The sequence below is a fragment of the Phasianus colchicus genome, chromosome 5, assembly GCF_987193195.1.
Source record: "Phasianus colchicus chromosome 5, bPhaCol1.hap1.1, whole genome shotgun sequence".
Lineage (NCBI taxonomy): Eukaryota > Metazoa > Chordata > Aves > Galliformes > Phasianidae > Phasianus > Phasianus colchicus.
In genome coordinates, this window is record NC_143440.1 from 58,118,601 (window position 1) to 58,136,057 (window position 17,457).

Here is a 17,457-nt window from a genome sequence, read left to right on the forward strand (position 1 = left end):
TCGAGAAATATTCCTGCCTCGTGCACGTGTGATTCTGTAACATGGAGTAGACGCTGCTCAGTGGGCAGCGGCAGTTGCTCCTACATCTTTTCTCTACAGCAAGGCCTCACCCAAAGGAGCCAGAGCCCATGCAGCTGAAGAGGCCGCGGCACACATGGGTCCCCTAATATCCACTGTCAGAGCCCCTTCTAGCAGCCCGGCTCGAGCCAGCCAGCCTTTGGCTCAGAGCACCTTCAGACCACCGGAGGCTGAGGGAGCAGTCAGCAAAGGGCTGCGTGATGTCAGGTGCTAGATGTTGACACAGCTGTCACCAACCTTCAGCTTTGCTCTCTCTGTGGCATATCAGCACTAAAATGAGTTTTGTGCACACTTTGAAAATTCTTACATTGCCTGAGGAGTCAAAGGACTCCAAATGAATTTCAAGGGACTGCGTATTTGGAACGTAAACAGGGGTGCCACATGAGGAGCACCATGTCACCCAGTTTTCTTTTTGAGAAAGGCCTGGGGAGCTCCTGCCTGCTTTCTAAAGGGTATCTCCATGAGCCGTGGCTGTGGCCTCCCAGGGCAGCTGGGGGGGTCAGGCCGAAGGGTGGGGTCAGGCTGCCCAATTGTGACATCAGCAGGAATGCATAGTGTCACAATGCAGGGGTTTAGGCTTTAGGGCTTGTCTGGCAGCGCTGCTGCAGTTTGACCTGAGCCATTGGTGAGTGCAGCAGCAGGGGAAGGTCGGGCTGGACGAGGGACGTGGTGCAAACGCCGGCCCCTGTGGGAGTGCCACGGGCAGCGCTTGGAACCATCCCTGCCAGCGCTGGCCTCGCTCCCTGCTGCCACCCAGCTCCCTCATACCCACTGCTCCTCCCTGAGCACGGGGCCACGCGGCTCCTGGCCCTGCTCCCTCCCAGCCCCACTGAGCCCCTCTCTCCCATCTCTTGCAGATCATGGTTTTGGTGCTTGTTCTCGTCTTGTTGGTGAAGGCGCTAAGCGTCAGCATCAGAGACGATGCGGTCATGCTCGAGGGCGTGCAGCAGAAGGTCAGTCTGCGAGAGCAGATGACACAACCGCAGCACGCGACAGAGCAAAGGAATGTGCAGCAGAGATGGGTGGGCGTGCCAGCTCTGCTCTTTACTCTGCTGAAGTACTGGAGGGTCTGGTTCTGTATGGGACTGTTTTTCTTGCTCTTTTGGAACATGTGGCAGTCCCGAAAAATGAACCAGCCCGACGACAACAGCAGTGAAGATGACAGCTCCAGCAGTGAGAAGAAGGCAGCGGGGGCACAGAAACAGGTGGGACAGGTGGAACAGAAGAAAAAGGTGGTACGGGTGAAACAGGAGAAACCGAAGAAACGAGTGAAATGGAACAAACAGGTGGAACAGGCGAAACAGGTGGAACAGAAGAAACAGGAGAAACCAAAGAAACGAGTGAAATGGAAGGATCAGGTGGAACAGGCGAAACAGGTGGAACAGGCGAAACAGGAGGAACAGAAGAAACGAGTGGGACTGGTGGGACAGGCGGTAGAGGAGGACGAAGACATCTACAATTTTCCCTGGACCAAATATATTGCAGAGCGTGCTCTTCTAAAGGCGCAACGAAGGGTCTCCAGGTGTGACGTGGTGGAGGACATGATAAGCGACCTCCTGCTGGTCTTCAAATATGTCTGGTCAAACAGTTTCTATCCAGTCCTGCAGTCTGCCATTGGGGTGGGCAGCGCCTTTGAAGGCTGGAGTCTCCGAGAGGAGGACACTGTGTACCGCCTGCTCGTGCCCTTGGAGGCCCCCCGCGCGCACGTCTTCCACCTGGAGCTGCTTGATGAAGAGGAAGAGCTGGCAAGGAACCCCCGCATCCGTGTGGAAGTGCAGTGCATGTGCCAGAGGGAGCAGGACCTGGGGGACGTGCTGTGCTTCCTCCACCACCCTGTGCAAGAGCTGGTCCAAAAGCAGGACCCCAGCCTCCTAATAACGCACTGCACGGGCTCCTACCTGAATGTGGAGAAAACTGTCAGCTGGTTCAAGGCACAGGTGGCAACAATGTGGAGGGCCACCATTCAGGCACACGCCTACAACCTCAAGCTGCTGCCCTCCCGCCGCTCCTGTAAGTTCCAGCTGACAAACACCTCCAGCGGGGAAAAAATCCTTGTTGAGCTGCTGTTCGGGGTGCAACTAGTCAACTCGGACATCTTCCTGAGCAGCCAGAACTCAGAGGCCGGCTTTACGCCCAGCACAACATGGCTGCTGAGCTTTGCTGTGGCGGAAAAGAAGTACCTCCAGTACTTGGCCAAGAATGCCGGACAGAACAACTGCCTCCTGCACTGCCTGAGGCTCTTCGCCCGCATCCTGGTGGGCCTGGGCTTTTCCACCTATGTCATCAAGACTCTGGTCTTCCACCTCGTGAACATCGTCCCGTTGGGGAACTGGCAGACGAGGAATTTCCTGAGTCGGCTGGAGAGTATCTCGCGATACCTGAAGTTCTGCCTGAAGGAGAAACACCTGGTCCACTTCTTCATTGGCAATAAGATGATGCCCGACGAGGTTATCCTGCCGTACACCGTCTGAACAGCCACCCCACTCAACCTCTTCCGGCACCTGCGGAAGAACCCGGACGCCCAGTCCAGGGCAGTGCGTGACTGCAGGATGCTGAGAGATCGCCTCGTGAGAATGCTGCTGTTTGGACGCTGAGAGAGGCCTCTGTCTGAACTCTCCTCTTTTCTTGGCTCTAAGCTCACATTCTGTGAGCGATGAGACTCTGATCTATCTAGAGGAGGAGGCCGGAGGTGGGTGTTGCCGTGTGGCAGTCAGCATCAGTTTGTGGACAGTTGACATTTGAAAGGATTTCTTTGGACAGAGTTTACCGGTGGAAGATCTGGCCGGTGACCAAATGACTCCAACTCGGCACAGGAGATTTGGGGATAGTACAGCCGTATCCTGTGAAGGCAAGATGCAAGAGGGCACTTCCCTGCTCCTTCTTATCTGCTGGCAAGGCCCGGAAGATGGGAACAAAAGGAGTTCCTGCTATGGTCCAGGAAACAAGAAGCTGTCATTCCAAAGACAGCTGACTCGACCACTTTGGACCTACAAATCAGTTTGTACTGTCATTGGAAAAAGCCGTTGCTGTGGTCGTCGTCGTCACCCGAACAACAACCTCCGACGACCCATCTCTGATACTGAAGATCAACATCTGAACTACGAGTTACACTGGAAACCCAGTGGTGACTAATTCTCACCTGCTTTATACAAAGACTCCTTGCTTTTATTTCCAATCTCTCTTCCATCGCCCGACTTCCCATTCCATCTCCCTAAACAACTAGGATTCATAATAAACTGGTCGGGCTAACATTTGACCTGTTGTGTCTTGATCTCGCCATCGGGTGTGCATATATTAAAAGAACCTCCTAAATCTCCCTCCTATAAATTGGAGCAAGACAGCCTTCGTGCGCACAGCTCTGCTTGCCGGGAGCACCGCACACGGCAGCCGTTCCCTGCTACCACACCGTGAGGAGCCGGACCCCGTGCAGCTGAACAGGTCTCTGCACAGAGCTTCTAACAGAGACTCCTGGTACCAGCTGGGCAGGGACCGCCCGGCCTCTCAGAGAGCCGCATCCCTTTTGTTCCGGGAGCTCTGGCCTCTGCACAAATGCCAAGTGTCAGCTGCACAGTGCCGTGGTGAGACGGCTTCAGAATACTGCCATGACGGGGGAGTTCACCATCCCCTGGGCCAGTGAGATCTGTGCTTGGTCCTTCAATTTCAGAAGATGCTCTGTGATGTTCAAACAGCCTCCTGTGTCCTTCTAGGAAGGCCGAATTCTATCTTGCTTTACCAGAACCTCTATCAGCTGGGGAAGGCATATGAGTTCAGAGGAAACCTCCCCTGCTTTGTTCCCTCCATTTTAGTTCTTTGGGAGGAATAGGAAGGCAACAAACTGCCGCTCTGCTGCACTATGATTTTGGTGTAGGGTTTTATCCCAGCAGGCAGCTCCACAACGCACTGCTCTCTACTCACTGTTCCCTCTGTGGAATTGGGAGAGAATCAGAACAAAGGTGAAACTTGTGAGTCAAGAAAAGCCAGTTTAGTAGGACAGAAAATGGAGGAATATTGAGTGAAGAATCATCCAAAGTGTCCAGGACAGGGGCAGAGCTGCCTGGAGTGTGGTTGCAGCTTTGCTCTGTGACTGTGGCTCACAGTGCCTGTGGGTGAGTTCTGTGGGTGCCCTCTTCCCCCCAGTGCTGTATCTCCAAGTCACTGTGTGGCGTGTTGATGTGCTCCTTGAACCTTCAGTCATGAAGGGGTTTGGTATATTTTCCATTACCAGACCTATCTATATATTTTCACAAACTTGCAGCTACTTAATTACCTCTCGTATCTTTATTCTGCTGTCAAATTTGGCTTGAATTATCAGCAGTCCGAAAGCTGCAACGATGCACAGTTCTGGCCTGCCAACTGACATGGACAGGCAGCCTGATGACACAGGATTTGTTTCCACAAGCATTATTGCTAAGAAAAAGCCTTAACAGAAACTTAAATCAATGCAATACCCACAGATGGAAGTGAGAGCTACAGGCTTGAGGAGAAGATAATCATTTGACATTTTGTTCCCTATAGACAACATAGGACTGAGGAGCAGGGGGTAGGCAGCTGAGCCAGCAGGGGTGCCCAAGCAAGGTGTGGGAGCAGGAGAAAGGATGTGTTAGAAGGGCCTGGGAGGAGTAGAGGTGCTCCCAGGTGAGCATGGTTGAGCAGAGTGCTCCCAGCTGTGCCAGGTGCCACCAGCTCTGCAGCTGCAACCAGCTGTGCCAGGAGCTGCCAGCTGTGTTGGGTGCCACCTGCTTGACAGGTGCCACCAGCTGTGCCAGCCTTCGTCTCCCGGCAGGTGCTGCTGTGGCACAAGCAGAGTCTGGAAGGGACTCGGCCCTCTGCTAAGGCATCTGCATGTCTCTTGCAGCACCAGCTAGAGCCTGCTGCAAATAAAGGTCAATTCTGTTCCTGCTTGTGAAGAATAATACATTGGCTATACGCTATACCTGAAACAACAAGCATCACCTTATTTATCCTACAATTGGCTTGAAAAACAAGGGAATACTCTTAGTGCTTAAACCCGTTTCCCAAAGCAGAGTGTTATCACTCAAGAAACAAAAGTGTTAGTTACACTGAAGTAGCACCGAGTTTAAAAACACATATTGTTATCCTTTGGAACTGGCAGAGGCTCGCATAACTGAGAGCTACTGCTGATTTTTGCCCACTCCTGGCTTTTAAACAAAACTGTCTCAGACAACCTTTGCCTCCAAAAGCCACCAACCCACCAAAGGTCAGATGGCAGAAGGTATCACTGTATTTTTCTCTACAGGAGAAGACGTACGAAACCAAAACAGATTGCTCAGAGTCAGCATGTATATGCTTTATTATGTTTATGCACTGAGTATTCTGCTGAGTATTCTAGTCATAGTCTAGTCTGGATCTTGGAAATCCTGATGAGTCATAGAATAATAGAATCATATGATCACAGAATGGCTTGGGTTGGAAGGGACGTCAAGGATCATGAAGCTCCAAGCCCCCACCACAGACAGGGCCACCAACCTCCATATCTAATACTAGACCAGGCTGCCCAGGGTCCCATCCAGCCTGGCCTTGAACACCTCCAGGGGTGAAAGTCAACTTACTGTACCTACTTTAAACCTTTAGATAGCTTAATTAACTGCCTTGTGATTGCACAAAGAAGGGAGGGCAGATGCAAAAACCTGCTCACACAGAAATCATTTGACTGGGCAGAAGACAAGCAACGTGAGAAGGTCTTAGAAGGTCTTAGAAGCGTTGGCCCAAAGGCCAGCTTGGGGAAGGACAGCAGTCACTTACAGACCTGCCCTGCACAACAACATCTGAATGCCAGTGCTAACAAAATACAGCTCCAATAATTTCATTTCTGCCCCTACATCTATCCTGGGGTATCAAATTTTCACTGCTCTTTTCTTGTCCAAATGAGTTTCCAGGGACATTTTTGGAATATAACGTGGGGTGCCACACGAGGAGTAGAGCGTCCATGGGACGTCACCCCAATTTCATTTTGAGAAGGACCCAGAGGGCTCTGCCTGCTTTATAAAGGCTGTCCCCAGGAGCTCTGTCTGGACACATGCCTCCAAACTGTGGCAGTGCCGTGGCCGTGGACACCAAGGGCAGCTCAGAGGGCTGAAGTGTCTACTGGAAATATATGCCCATGTTTATTTAGCACTGCTGCTTTTTCTGTCCTAGCAGTATGGATTTAGACATTGGCTCATCCTTTATGCAGTTTAGAGAATGCCTTCAAGAAAAGTCCTAATCCAGCAAAGGTGGATTCCTCAATAAAAAAATACATCTCGGATTGCAAGAAGAAAGGAGAAAAGGGTCTTTGCTGTGTTCTGCCTCTTCCAAGCAGGCAAGATTTTTCAGAGGGTGGTGACTCCGGCACTTGGTCTTGTTGAACCTCATCCCATTGGCCTCAGCCCATCGACTGGCCTGTCCTGGTCCCTCTGTAGGGCCTGTCCACCCTCAAGCAGATCAACACTTCCTAACAACTTGCTGCCACCTGCAAAATTATTGAGGGTGCACTGGATAGATGATAATGCAAGGGGCTGTGACTGTATTGCCTACAGAGGAACCCACATCAGTGATTCTCTGAGCAGCAACAGGAATGCCTCACATGTGGGAGCTGAGCGAATCGCAGAACGGGAACAGGATACAAATAGGTTGAGGAGCTGCCTCCTGGACATTTCCAACACTCCGTTTTGGTAAAGGCCTTTGCTAAGCACAGTGACCTGAGGTAAGCACAGTGTCAAGTTCAGCATGCCTGAGAGGTGGATCTGGAGAGGAGGAGGTCAGAAGTGCCCCAGTGTTATCATGATGACTGGCTTCCCAGTTGCCTCCCTTGTTGTTGCACTGCGTGGCACTGAAAGGCACCAGCCTGGAGCTCTGGATGCAGAAATCGGAATGCGAAGGAAGCGTCCAGGAAAGAATAAGTTCTGCTTCACTGGGTCACACAGCTTCTGTCCGTTATTAATATTTATTAATATCCTTGTTACCAGAAACAGAGAAGGAGAGAGAGTATCTTCTCTGGAGTTACTCAAAACCCTCCTGGAGTACCTTTCTTTTTCTTTAATCCTACACTAGGGAACCTGCTATAGCAGGGGCTTTGGTCTACGGGATCTCCTGAGGTACAAACGACTTCCAGCCCCAACGACCCAGGATCTCCCCTGCCTTCGGGGAGGTGCCTCTGGCCCTGCCTTGCTGTAGGCTTTACACCCATGGCCGGGAGCCTTGTGCTGCAGGCAGCAAGGCACGCAGGTGAAGCACAGCTGGTCTGACGGCCGCCACCGTGCTCCTGTCCTACAGGGCCATCTCCTTACCTGCCAGAGCACTCTATGCCTACCGGGCGGCCTTGGTTCAGTGCTCACAGGCTCACAGCCCAGCCTTTCTCAGTTAGCCTTCGAGAAATATTCCTGCCTCGTGCACGTGTGATTCTGTAACATGGAGTAGACGCTGCTCAGTGGGCAGCGGCAGTTGCTCCTACATCTTTTCTCTACAGCAAGGCCTCACCCAAAGGAGCCAGAGCCCATGCAGCTGAAGAGGCCGCGGCACACATGGGTCCCCTAATATCCACTGTCAGAGCCCCTTCTAGCAGCCCGGCTCGAGCCAGCCAGCCTTTGGCTCAGAGCACCTTCAGACCACCGGAGGCTGAGGGAGCAGTCAGCAAAGGGCTGCGTGATGTCAGGTGCTAGATGTTGACACAGCTGTCACCAACCTTCAGCTTTGCTCTCTCTGTGGCATATCAGCACTAAAATGAGTTTTGTGCACACTTTGAAAATTCTTACATTGCCTGAGGAGTCAAAGGACTCCAAATGAATTTCAAGGGACTGCGTATTTGGAACGTAAACAGGGGTGCCACATGAGGAGCACCATGTCACCCAGTTTTCTTTTTGAGAAAGGCCTGGGGAGCTCCTGCCTGCTTTCTAAAGGGTATCTCCATGAGCCGTGGCTGTGGCCTCCCAGGGCAGCTGGGGGGGTCAGGCCGAAGGGTGGGGTCAGGCTGCCCAATTGTGACATCAGCAGGAATGCATAGTGTCACAATGCAGGGGTTTAGGCTTTAGGGCTTGTCTGGCAGCGCTGCTGCAGTTTGACCTGAGCCATTGGTGAGTGCAGCAGCAGGGGAAGGTCGGGCTGGACGAGGGACGTGGTGCAAACGCCGGCCCCTGTGGGAGTGCCACGGGCAGCGCTTGGAACCATCCCTGCCAGCGCTGGCCTCGCTCCCTGCTGCCACCCAGCTCCCTCATACCCACTGCTCCTCCCTGAGCACGGGGCCACGCGGCTCCTGGCCCTGCTCCCTCCCAGCCCCACTGAGCCCCTCTCTCCCATCTCTTGCAGATCATGGTTTTGGTGCTTGTTCTCGTCTTGTTGGTGAAGGCGCTAAGCGTCAGCATCAGAGACGATGCGGTCATGCTCGAGGGCGTGCAGCAGAAGGTCAGTCTGCGAGAGCAGATGACACAACCGCAGCACGCGACAGAGCAAAGGAATGTGCAGCAGAGATGGGTGGGCGTGCCAGCTCTGCTCTTTACTCTGCTGAAGTACTGGAGGGTCTGGTTCTGTATGGGACTGTTTTTCTTGCTCTTTTGGAACATGTGGCAGTCCCGAAAAATGAACCAGCCCGACGACAACAGCAGTGAAGATGACAGCTCCAGCAGTGAGAAGAAGGCAGCGGGGGCACAGAAACAGGTGGGACAGGTGGAACAGAAGAAAAAGGTGGTACGGGTGAAACAGGAGAAACCGAAGAAACGAGTGAAATGGAAGGATCAGGTGGAACAGGCGAAACAGGTGGAACAGGCGAAACAGGAGGAACAGAAGAAACGAGTGGGACTGGTGGGACAGGCGGTAGAGGAGGACGAAGACATCTACAATTTTCCCTGGACCAAATATATTGCAGAGCGTGCTCTTCTAAAGGCGCAACGAAGGGTCTCCAGGTGTGACGTGGTGGAGGACATGATAAGCGACCTCCTGCTGGTCTTCAAATATGTCTGGTCAAACAGTTTCTATCCAGTCCTGCAGTCTGCCATTGGGGTGGGCAGCGCCTTTGAAGGCTGGAGTCTCCGAGAGGAGGACACTGTGTACCGCCTGCTCGTGCCCTTGGAGGCCCCCTGCGCGCACGTCTTCCACCTGGAGCTGCTTGATGAAGAGGAAGAGCTGGCAAGGAACCCCCGCATCCGTGTGGAAGTGCAGTGCATGTGCCAGAGGGAGCAGGACCTGGGGGACGTGCTGTGCTTCCTCCACCACCCTGTGCAAGAGCTGGTCCAAAAGCAGGACCCCAGCCTCCTAATAACGCACTGCACGGGCTCCTACCTGAATGTGGAGAAAACTGTCAGCTGGTTCAAGGCACAGGTGGCAACAATGTGGAGGGCCACCATTCAGGCACACGCCTACAGCCTCAAGCTGCTGCCCTCCCACCGCTCCTGTAAGTTCCAGCTGACAAACACCTCCAGTGGGGAAAAAATCCTTGTTGAGCTGCTGTTCGGGGTGCAACTAGTCAACTCGGACATCTTCCTGAGCAGCCAGAACTCAGAGGCCGGCTTTACGCCCAGCACAACATGGCTGCTGAGCTTTGCTGTGGCGGAAAAGAAGTACCTCCAGTACTTGGCCAAGAATGCCGGACAGAACAACTGCCTCCTGCACTGCCTGAGGCTCTTCGCCCGCATCCTGGTGGGCCTGGGCTTTTCCACCTATGTCATCAAGACTCTGGTCTTCCACCTCGTGAACATCGTCCCGTTGGGGAACTGGCAGACGAGGAATTTCCTGAGTCGGCTGGAGAGTATCTCGCGATACCTGAAGTTCTGCCTGAAGGAGAAACACCTGGTCCACTTCTTCATTGGCAATAAGATGATGCCCGACGAGGTTATCCTGCCGTACACCGTCCGAACAGCCACCCCACTCAACCTCTTCCGGCACCTGCGGAAGAACCCGGACGCCCAGTCCAGGGCAGTGCGTGACTGCAGGATGCTGAGAGATCGCCTCGTGAGAATGCTGCTGTTTGGACGCTGAGAGAGGCCTCTGTCTGAACTCTCCTCTTTTCTTGGCTCTAAGCTCACATTCTGTGAGCGATGAGACTCTGATCTATCTAGAGGAGGAGGCCGGAGGTGGGTGTTGCCGTGTGGCAGTCAGCATCAGTTTGTGGACAGTTGACATTTGAAAGGATTTCTTTGGACAGAGTTTACCGGTGGAAGATCTGGCCGGTGACCAAATGACTCCAACTCGGCACAGGAGATTTGGGGATAGTACAGCCGTATCCTGTGAAGGCAAGATGCAAGAGGGCACTTCCCTGCTCCTTCTTATCTGCTGGCAAGGCCCGGAAGATGGGAACAAAAGGAGTTCCTGCTATGGTCCAGGAAACAAGAAGCTGTCATTCCAAAGACAGCTGACTCGACCACTTTGGACCTACAAATCAGTTTGTACTGTCATTGGAAAAAGCCGTTGCTGTGGTCGTCGTCGTCACCCGAACAACAACCTCCGACGACCCATCTCTGATACTGAAGATCAACATCTGAACTACGAGTTACACTGGAAACCCAGTGGTGACTAATTCTCACCTGCTTTATACAAAGACTCCTTGCTTTTATTTCCAATCTCTCTTCCATCGCCCGACTTCCCATTCCATCTCCCTAAACAACTAGGATTCATAATAAACTGGTCGGGCTAACATTTGACCTGTTGTGTCTTGATCTCGCCATCGGGTGTGCATATATTAAAAGAACCTCCTAAATCTCCCTCCTATAAATTGGAGCAAGACAGCCTTCGTGCGCACAGCTCTGCTTGCCGGGAGCACCGCACACGGCAGCCGTTCCCTGCTACCACACCGTGAGGAGCCGGACCCCGTGCAGCTGAACAGGTCTCTGCACAGAGCTTCTAACAGAGACTCCTGGTACCAGCTGGGCAGGGACCGCCCGGCCTCTCAGAGAGCCGCATCCCTTTTGTTCCGGGAGCTCTGGCCTCTGCACAAATGCCAAGTGTCAGCTGCACAGTGCCGTGGTGAGACGGCTTCAGAATACTGCCATGACGGGGGAGTCCACCATCCCCTGGGCCAGTGAGATCTGTGCTTGGTCCTTCAATTTCAGAAGATGCTCTGTGATGTTCAAACAGCCTCCTGTGTCCTTCTAGGAAGGCCGAATTCTATCTTGCTTTACCAGAACCTCTATCAGCTGGGGAAGGCATATGAGTTCAGAGGAAACCTCCCCTGCTTTGTTCCCTCCATTTTAGTTCTTTGGGAGGAATAGGAAGGCAACAAACTGCCGCTCTGCTGCACTATGATTTTGGTGTAGGGTTTTATCCCAGCAGGCAGCTCCACAACGCACTGCTCTCTACTCACTGTTCCCTCTGTGGAATTGGGAGAGAATCAGAACAAAGGTGAAACTTGTGAGTCAAGAAAAGCCAGTTTAGTAGGACAGAAAATGGAGGAATATTGAGTGAAGAATCATCCAAAGTGTCCAGGACAGGGGCAGAGCTGCCTGGAGTGTGGTTGCAGCTTTGCTCTGTGACTGTGGCTCACAGTGCCTGTGGGTGAGTTCTGTGGGTGCCCTCTTCCCCCCAGTGCTGTATCTCCAAGTCACTGTGTGGCGTGTTGATGTGCTCCTTGAACCTTCAGTCATGAAGGGGTTTGGTATATTTTCCATTACCAGACCTATCTATATATTTTCACAAACTTGCAGCTACTTAATTACCTCTCGTATCTTTATTCTGCTGTCAAATTTGGCTTGAATTATCAGCAGTCCGAAAGCTGCAACGATGCACAGTTCTGGCCTGCCAACTGACATGGACAGGCAGCCTGATGACACAGGATTTGTTTCCACAAGCATTATAGCTAAGAAAAAGCCTTAACAGAAACTTAAATCAATGCAATACCCACAGATGGAAGTGAGAGCTACAGGCTTGAGGAGAAGATAATCATTTGACATTTTGTTCCCTATAGACAACATAGGACTGAGGAGCAGGGGGTAGGCAGCTGAGCCAGCAGGGGTGCCCAAGCAAGGTGTGGGAGCAGGAGAAAGGATGTGTTAGAAGGGCCTGGGAGGAGTAGAGGTGCTCCCAGGTGAGCATGGTTGAGCAGAGTGCTCCCAGCTGTGCCAGGTGCCACCAGCTCTGCAGCTGCAACCAGCTGTGCCAGGAGCTGCCAGCTGTGTTGGGTGCCACCTGCTTGACAGGTGCCACCAGCTGTGCCAGCCTTCGTCTCCCGGCAGGTGCTGCTGTGGCACAAGCAGAGTCTGGAAGGGACTCGGCCCTCTGCTAAGGCATCTGCATGTCTCTTGCAGCACCAGCTAGAGCCTGCTGCAAATAAAGGTCAATTCTGTTCCTGCTTGTGAAGAATAATACATTGGCTATACGCTATACCTGAAACAACAAGCATCACCTTATTTATCCTACAATTGGCTTGAAAAACAAGGGAATACTCTTAGTGCTTAAACCCGTTTCCCAAAGCAGAGTGTTATCACTCAAGAAACAAAAGTGTTAGTTACACTGAAGTAGCACCGAGTTTAAAAACACATATTGTTATCCTTTGGAACTGGCAGAGGCTCGCATAACTGAGAGCTACTGCTGATTTTTGCCCACTCCTGGCTTTTAAACAAAACTGTCTCAGACAACCTTTGCCTCCAAAAGCCACCAACCCACCAAAGGTCAGATGGCAGAAGGTATCACTGTATTTTTCTCTACAGGAGAAGACGTACGAAACCAAAACAGATTGCTCAGAGTCAGCATGTATATGCTTTATTATGTTTATGCACTGAGTATTCTGCTGAGTATTCTAGTCATAGTCTAGTCTGGATCTTGGAAATCCTGATGAGTCATAGAATAATAGAATCATATGATCACAGAATGGCTTGGGTTGGAAGGGACGTCAAGGATCATGAAGCTCCAAGCCCCCACCACAGACAGGGCCACCAACCTCCATATCTAATACTAGACCAGGCTGCCCAGGGTCCCATCCAGCCTGGCCTTGAACACCTCCAGGGGTGAAAGTCAACTTACTGTACCTACTTTAAACCTTTAGATAGCTTAATTAACTGCCTTGTAATTGCACAAAGAAGGGAGGGCAGATGCAAAAACCTGCTCACACAGAAATCATTTGACTGGGCAGAAGACAAGCAACGTGAGAAAGTCTTAGAAGGTCTTAGAAGCGTTGGCCCAAAGGCCAGCTTGGGGAAGGACAGCAGTCACTTACAGACCTGCCCTGCACAACAACATCTGAATGCCAGTGCTAACAAAATACAGCTCCAATAATTTCATTTCTGCCCCTACATCTATCCTGGGGTATCAAATTTTCACTGCTCTTTTCTTGTCCAAATGAGTTTCCAGGGACATTTTTGGAATATAACGTGGGGTGCCACACGAGGAGTAGAGCGTCCATGGGACGTCACCCCAATTTCATTTTGAGAAGGACCCAGAGGGCTCTGCCTGCTTTATAAAGGCTGTCCCCAGGAGCTCTGTCTGGACACATGCCTCCAAACTGTGGCAGTGCCGTGGCCGTGGACACCAAGGGCAGCTCAGAGGGCTGAAGTGTCTACTGGAAATATATGCCCATGTTTATTTAGCACTGCTGCTTTTTCTGTCCTAGCAGTATGGATTTAGACATTGGCTCATCCTTTATGCAGTTTAGAGAATGCCTTCAAGAAAAGTCCTAATCCAGCAAAGGTGGATTCCTCAATAAAAAAATACATCTCGGATTGCAAGAAGAAAGGAGAAAAGGGTCTTTGCTGTGTTCTGCCTCTTCCAAGCAGGCAAGATTTTTCAGAGGGTGGTGACTCCGGCACTTGGTCTTGTTGAACCTCATCCCATTGGCCTCAGCCCATCGACTGGCCTGTCCTGGTCCCTCTGTAGGGCCTGTCCACCCTCAAGCAGATCAACACTTCCTAACAACTTGCTGCCACCTGCAAAATTATTGAGGGTGCACTGGATAGATGATAATGCAAGGGGCTGTGACTGTATTGCCTACAGAGGAACCCACATCAGTGATTCTCTGAGCAGCAACAGGAATGCCTCACATGTGGGAGCTGAGCGAATCGCAGAACGGGAACAGGATACAAATAGGTTGAGGAGCTGCTTCCTGGACATTTCCAACACTCCGTTTTGGTAAAGGCCTTTGCTAAGCACAGTGACCTGAGGTAAGCACAGAGTCAAGTTCAGCATGCCTGAGAGGTGGATCTGGAGAGGAGGAGGTCAGAAGTGCCCCAGTGTTATCATGATGACTGGCTTCCCAGTTGCCTCCCTTGTTGTTGCACTGCGTGGCACTGAAAGGCACCAGCCTGGAGCTCTGGATGCAGAAATCGGAATGCGAAGGAAGCGTCCAGGAAAGAATAAGTTCTGCTTCACTGGGTCACACAGCTTCTGTCCGTTATTAATATTTATTAATATCCTTGTTACCAGAAACAGAGAAGGAGAGAGAGTATCTTCTCTGGAGTTACTCAAAACCCTCCTGGAGTACCTTTCTTTTTCTTTAATCCTACACTAGGGAACCTGCTATAGCAGGGGCTTTGGTCTACGGGATCTCCTGAGGTACAAACGACTTCCAGCCCCAACGACCCAGGATCTCCCCTGCCTTCGGGGAGGTGCCTCTGGCCCTGCCTTGCTGTAGGCTTTACACCCATGGCCGGGAGCCTTGTGCTGCAGGCAGCAAGGCACGCAGGTGAAGCACAGCTGGTCTGACGGCCGCCACCGTGCTCCTGTCCTACAGGGCCATCTCCTTACCTGCCAGAGCACTCTATGCCTACCGGGCGGCCTTGGTTCAGTGCTCACAGGCTCACAGCCCAGCCTTTCTCAGTTAGCCTTCGAGAAATATTCCTGCCTCGTGCACGTGTGATTCTGTAACATGGAGTAGACGCTGCTCAGTGGGCAGCGGCAGTTGCTCCTACATCTTTTCTCTACAGCAAGGCCTCACCCAAAGGAGCCAGAGCCCATGCAGCTGAAGAGGCCGCGGCACACATGGGTCCCCTAATATCCACTGTCAGAGCCCCTTCTAGCAGCCCGGCTCGAGCCAGCCAGCCTTTGGCTCAGAGCACCTTCAGACCACCGGAGGCTGAGGGAGCAGTCAGCAAAGGGCTGCGTGATGTCAGGTGCTAGATGTTGACACAGCTGTCACCAACCTTCAGCTTTGCTCTCTCTGTGGCATATCAGCACTAAAATGAGTTTTGTGCACACTTTGAAAATTCTTACATTGCCTGAGGAGTCAAAGGACTCCAAATGAATTTCAAGGGACTGCGTATTTGGAACGTAAACAGGGGTGCCACATGAGGAGCACCATGTCACCCAGTTTTCTTTTTGAGAAAGGCCTGGGGAGCTCCTGCCTGCTTTCTAAAGGGTATCTCCATGAGCCGTGGCTGTGGCCTCCCAGGGCAGCTGGGGGGGTCAGGCCGAAGGGTGGGGTCAGGCTGCCCAATTGTGACATCAGCAGGAATGCATAGTGTCACAATGCAGGGGTTTAGGCTTTAGGGCTTGTCTGGCAGCGCTGCTGCAGTTTGACCTGAGCCATTGGTGAGTGCAGCAGCAGGGGAAGGTCGGGCTGGACGAGGGACGTGGTGCAAACGCCGGCCCCTGTGGGAGTGCCACGGGCAGCGCTTGGAACCATCCCTGCCAGCGCTGGCCTCGCTCCCTGCTGCCACCCAGCTCCCTCATACCCACTGCTCCTCCCTGAGCACGGGGCCACGCGGCTCCTGGCCCTGCTCCCTCCCAGCCCCACTGAGCCCCTCTCTCCCATCTCTTGCAGATCATGGTTTTGGTGCTTGTTCTCGTCTTGTTGGTGAAGGCGCTAAGCGTCAGCATCAGAGACGATGCGGTCATGCTCGAGGGCGTGCAGCAGAAGGTCAGTCTGCGAGAGCAGATGACACAACCGCAGCACGCGACAGAGCAAAGGAATGTGCAGCAGAGATGGGTGGGCGTGCCAGCTCTGCTCTTTACTCTGCTGAAGTACTGGAGGGTCTGGTTCTGTATGGGACTGTTTTTCTTGCTCTTTTGGAACATGTGGCAGTCCCGAAAAATGAACCAGCCCGACGACAACAGCAGTGAAGATGACAGCTCCAGCAGTGAGAAGAAGGCAGCGGGGGCACAGAAACAGGTGGGACAGGTGGAACAGAAGAAAAAGGTGGTACGGGTGAAACAGGAGAAACCGAAGAAACGAGTGAAATGGAAGGATCAGGTGGAACAGGCGAAACAGGTGGAACAGGCGAAACAGGAGGAACAGAAGAAACGAGTGGGACTGGTGGGACAGGCGGTAGAGGAGGACGAAGACATCTACAATTTTCCCTGGACCAAATATATTGCAGAGCGTGCTCTTCTAAAGGCGCAACGAAGGGTCTCCAGGTGTGACGTGGTGGAGGACATGATAAGCGACCTCCTGCTGGTCTTCAAATATGTCTGGTCAAACAGTTTCTATCCAGTCCTGCAGTCTGCCATTGGGGTGGGCAGCGCCTTTGAAGGCTGGAGTCTCCGAGAGGAGGACACTGTGTACCGCCTGCTCGTGCCCTTGGAGGCCCCCCGCGCGCACGTCTTCCACCTGGAGCTGCTTGATGAAGAGGAAGAGCTGGCAAGGAACCCCCGCATCCGTGTGGAAGTGCAGTGCATGTGCCAGAGGGAGCAGGACCTGGGGGACGTGCTGTGCTTCCTCCACCACCCTGTGCAAGAGCTGGTCCAAAAGCAGGACCCCAGCCTCCTAATAACGCACTGCACGGGCTCCTACCTGAATGTGGAGAAAACTGTCAGCTGGTTCAAGGCACAGGTGGCAACAATGTGGAGGGCCACCATTCAGGCACACGCCTACAGCCTCAAGCTGCTGCCCTCCCGCCGCTCCTGTAAGTTCCAGCTGACAAACACCTCCAGCGGGGAAAAAATCCTTGTTGAGCTGCTGTTCGGGGTGCAACTAGTCAACTCGGACATCTTCCTGAGCAGCCAGAACTCAGAGGCCGGCTTTACGCCCAGCACAACATGGCTGCTGAGCTTTGCTGTGGCGGAAAAGAAGTACCTCCAGTACTTGGCCAAGAATGCCGGACAGAACAACTGCCTCCTGCACTGCCTGAGGCTCTTCGCCCGCATCCTGGTGGGCCTGGGCTTTTCCACCTATGTCATCAAGACTCTGGTCTTCCACCTCGTGAACATCGTCCCGTTGGGGAACTGGCAGACGAGGAATTTCCTGAGTCGGCTGGAGAGTATCTCGCGATACCTGAAGTTCTGCCTGAAGGAGAAACGCCTGGTCCACTTCTTCATTGGCAATAAGATGATGCCCGACGAGGTTATCCTGCCGTACACCGTCCGAACAGCCACCCCACTCAACCTCTTCCGGCACCTGCGGAAGAACCCGGACGCCCAGTCCAGGGCAGTGCGTGACTGCAGGATGCTGAGAGATCGCCTCGTGAGAATGCTGCTGTTTGGACGCTGAGAGAGGCCTCTGTCTGAACTCTCCTCTTTTCTTGGCTCTAA

The 17,457-nt window shown here is 52.7% G+C and overlaps 4 protein-coding genes across 4 annotated transcripts in view; 3 read left to right on the forward strand and 1 right to left on the reverse strand.

Annotated features, from left to right (window-relative positions):
* Nucleotides 1-17,457, reverse strand: part of MDGA2 (MAM domain containing glycosylphosphatidylinositol anchor 2) — a 367,028-nt gene that overhangs the window by 122,997 nt on the left and 226,574 nt on the right. The window lies entirely within an intron of this gene.
* On the forward strand, nt 600-3,834 carry LOC149917965 (inositol 1,4,5-trisphosphate receptor-interacting protein-like 1). The gene is made up of 2 exons (XM_090141915.1): nt 600-703; nt 936-3,834. Exon 2 carries the CDS (start codon nt 939-941, stop codon nt 2,547-2,549), a length of 1,611 nt encoding a protein of 536 aa, XP_089998041.1. The 5' UTR covers nt 600-703; nt 936-938; the 3' UTR covers nt 2,550-3,834.
* On the forward strand, nt 8,044-10,044 carry LOC149917966 (inositol 1,4,5-trisphosphate receptor-interacting protein-like 1). The gene is made up of 2 exons (XM_090141914.1): nt 8,044-8,147; nt 8,380-10,044. Exon 2 carries the CDS (start codon nt 8,383-8,385, stop codon nt 10,042-10,044), a length of 1,662 nt encoding a protein of 553 aa, XP_089998040.1. The 5' UTR covers nt 8,044-8,147; nt 8,380-8,382.
* On the forward strand, nt 15,416-17,416 carry LOC149917967 (inositol 1,4,5-trisphosphate receptor-interacting protein-like 1). The gene is made up of 2 exons (XM_090141913.1): nt 15,416-15,519; nt 15,752-17,416. The coding sequence occupies exon 2, from the start codon at nt 15,755-15,757 to the stop codon at nt 17,414-17,416; it is 1,662 nt and encodes a 553-aa protein (XP_089998039.1). The 5' UTR covers nt 15,416-15,519; nt 15,752-15,754.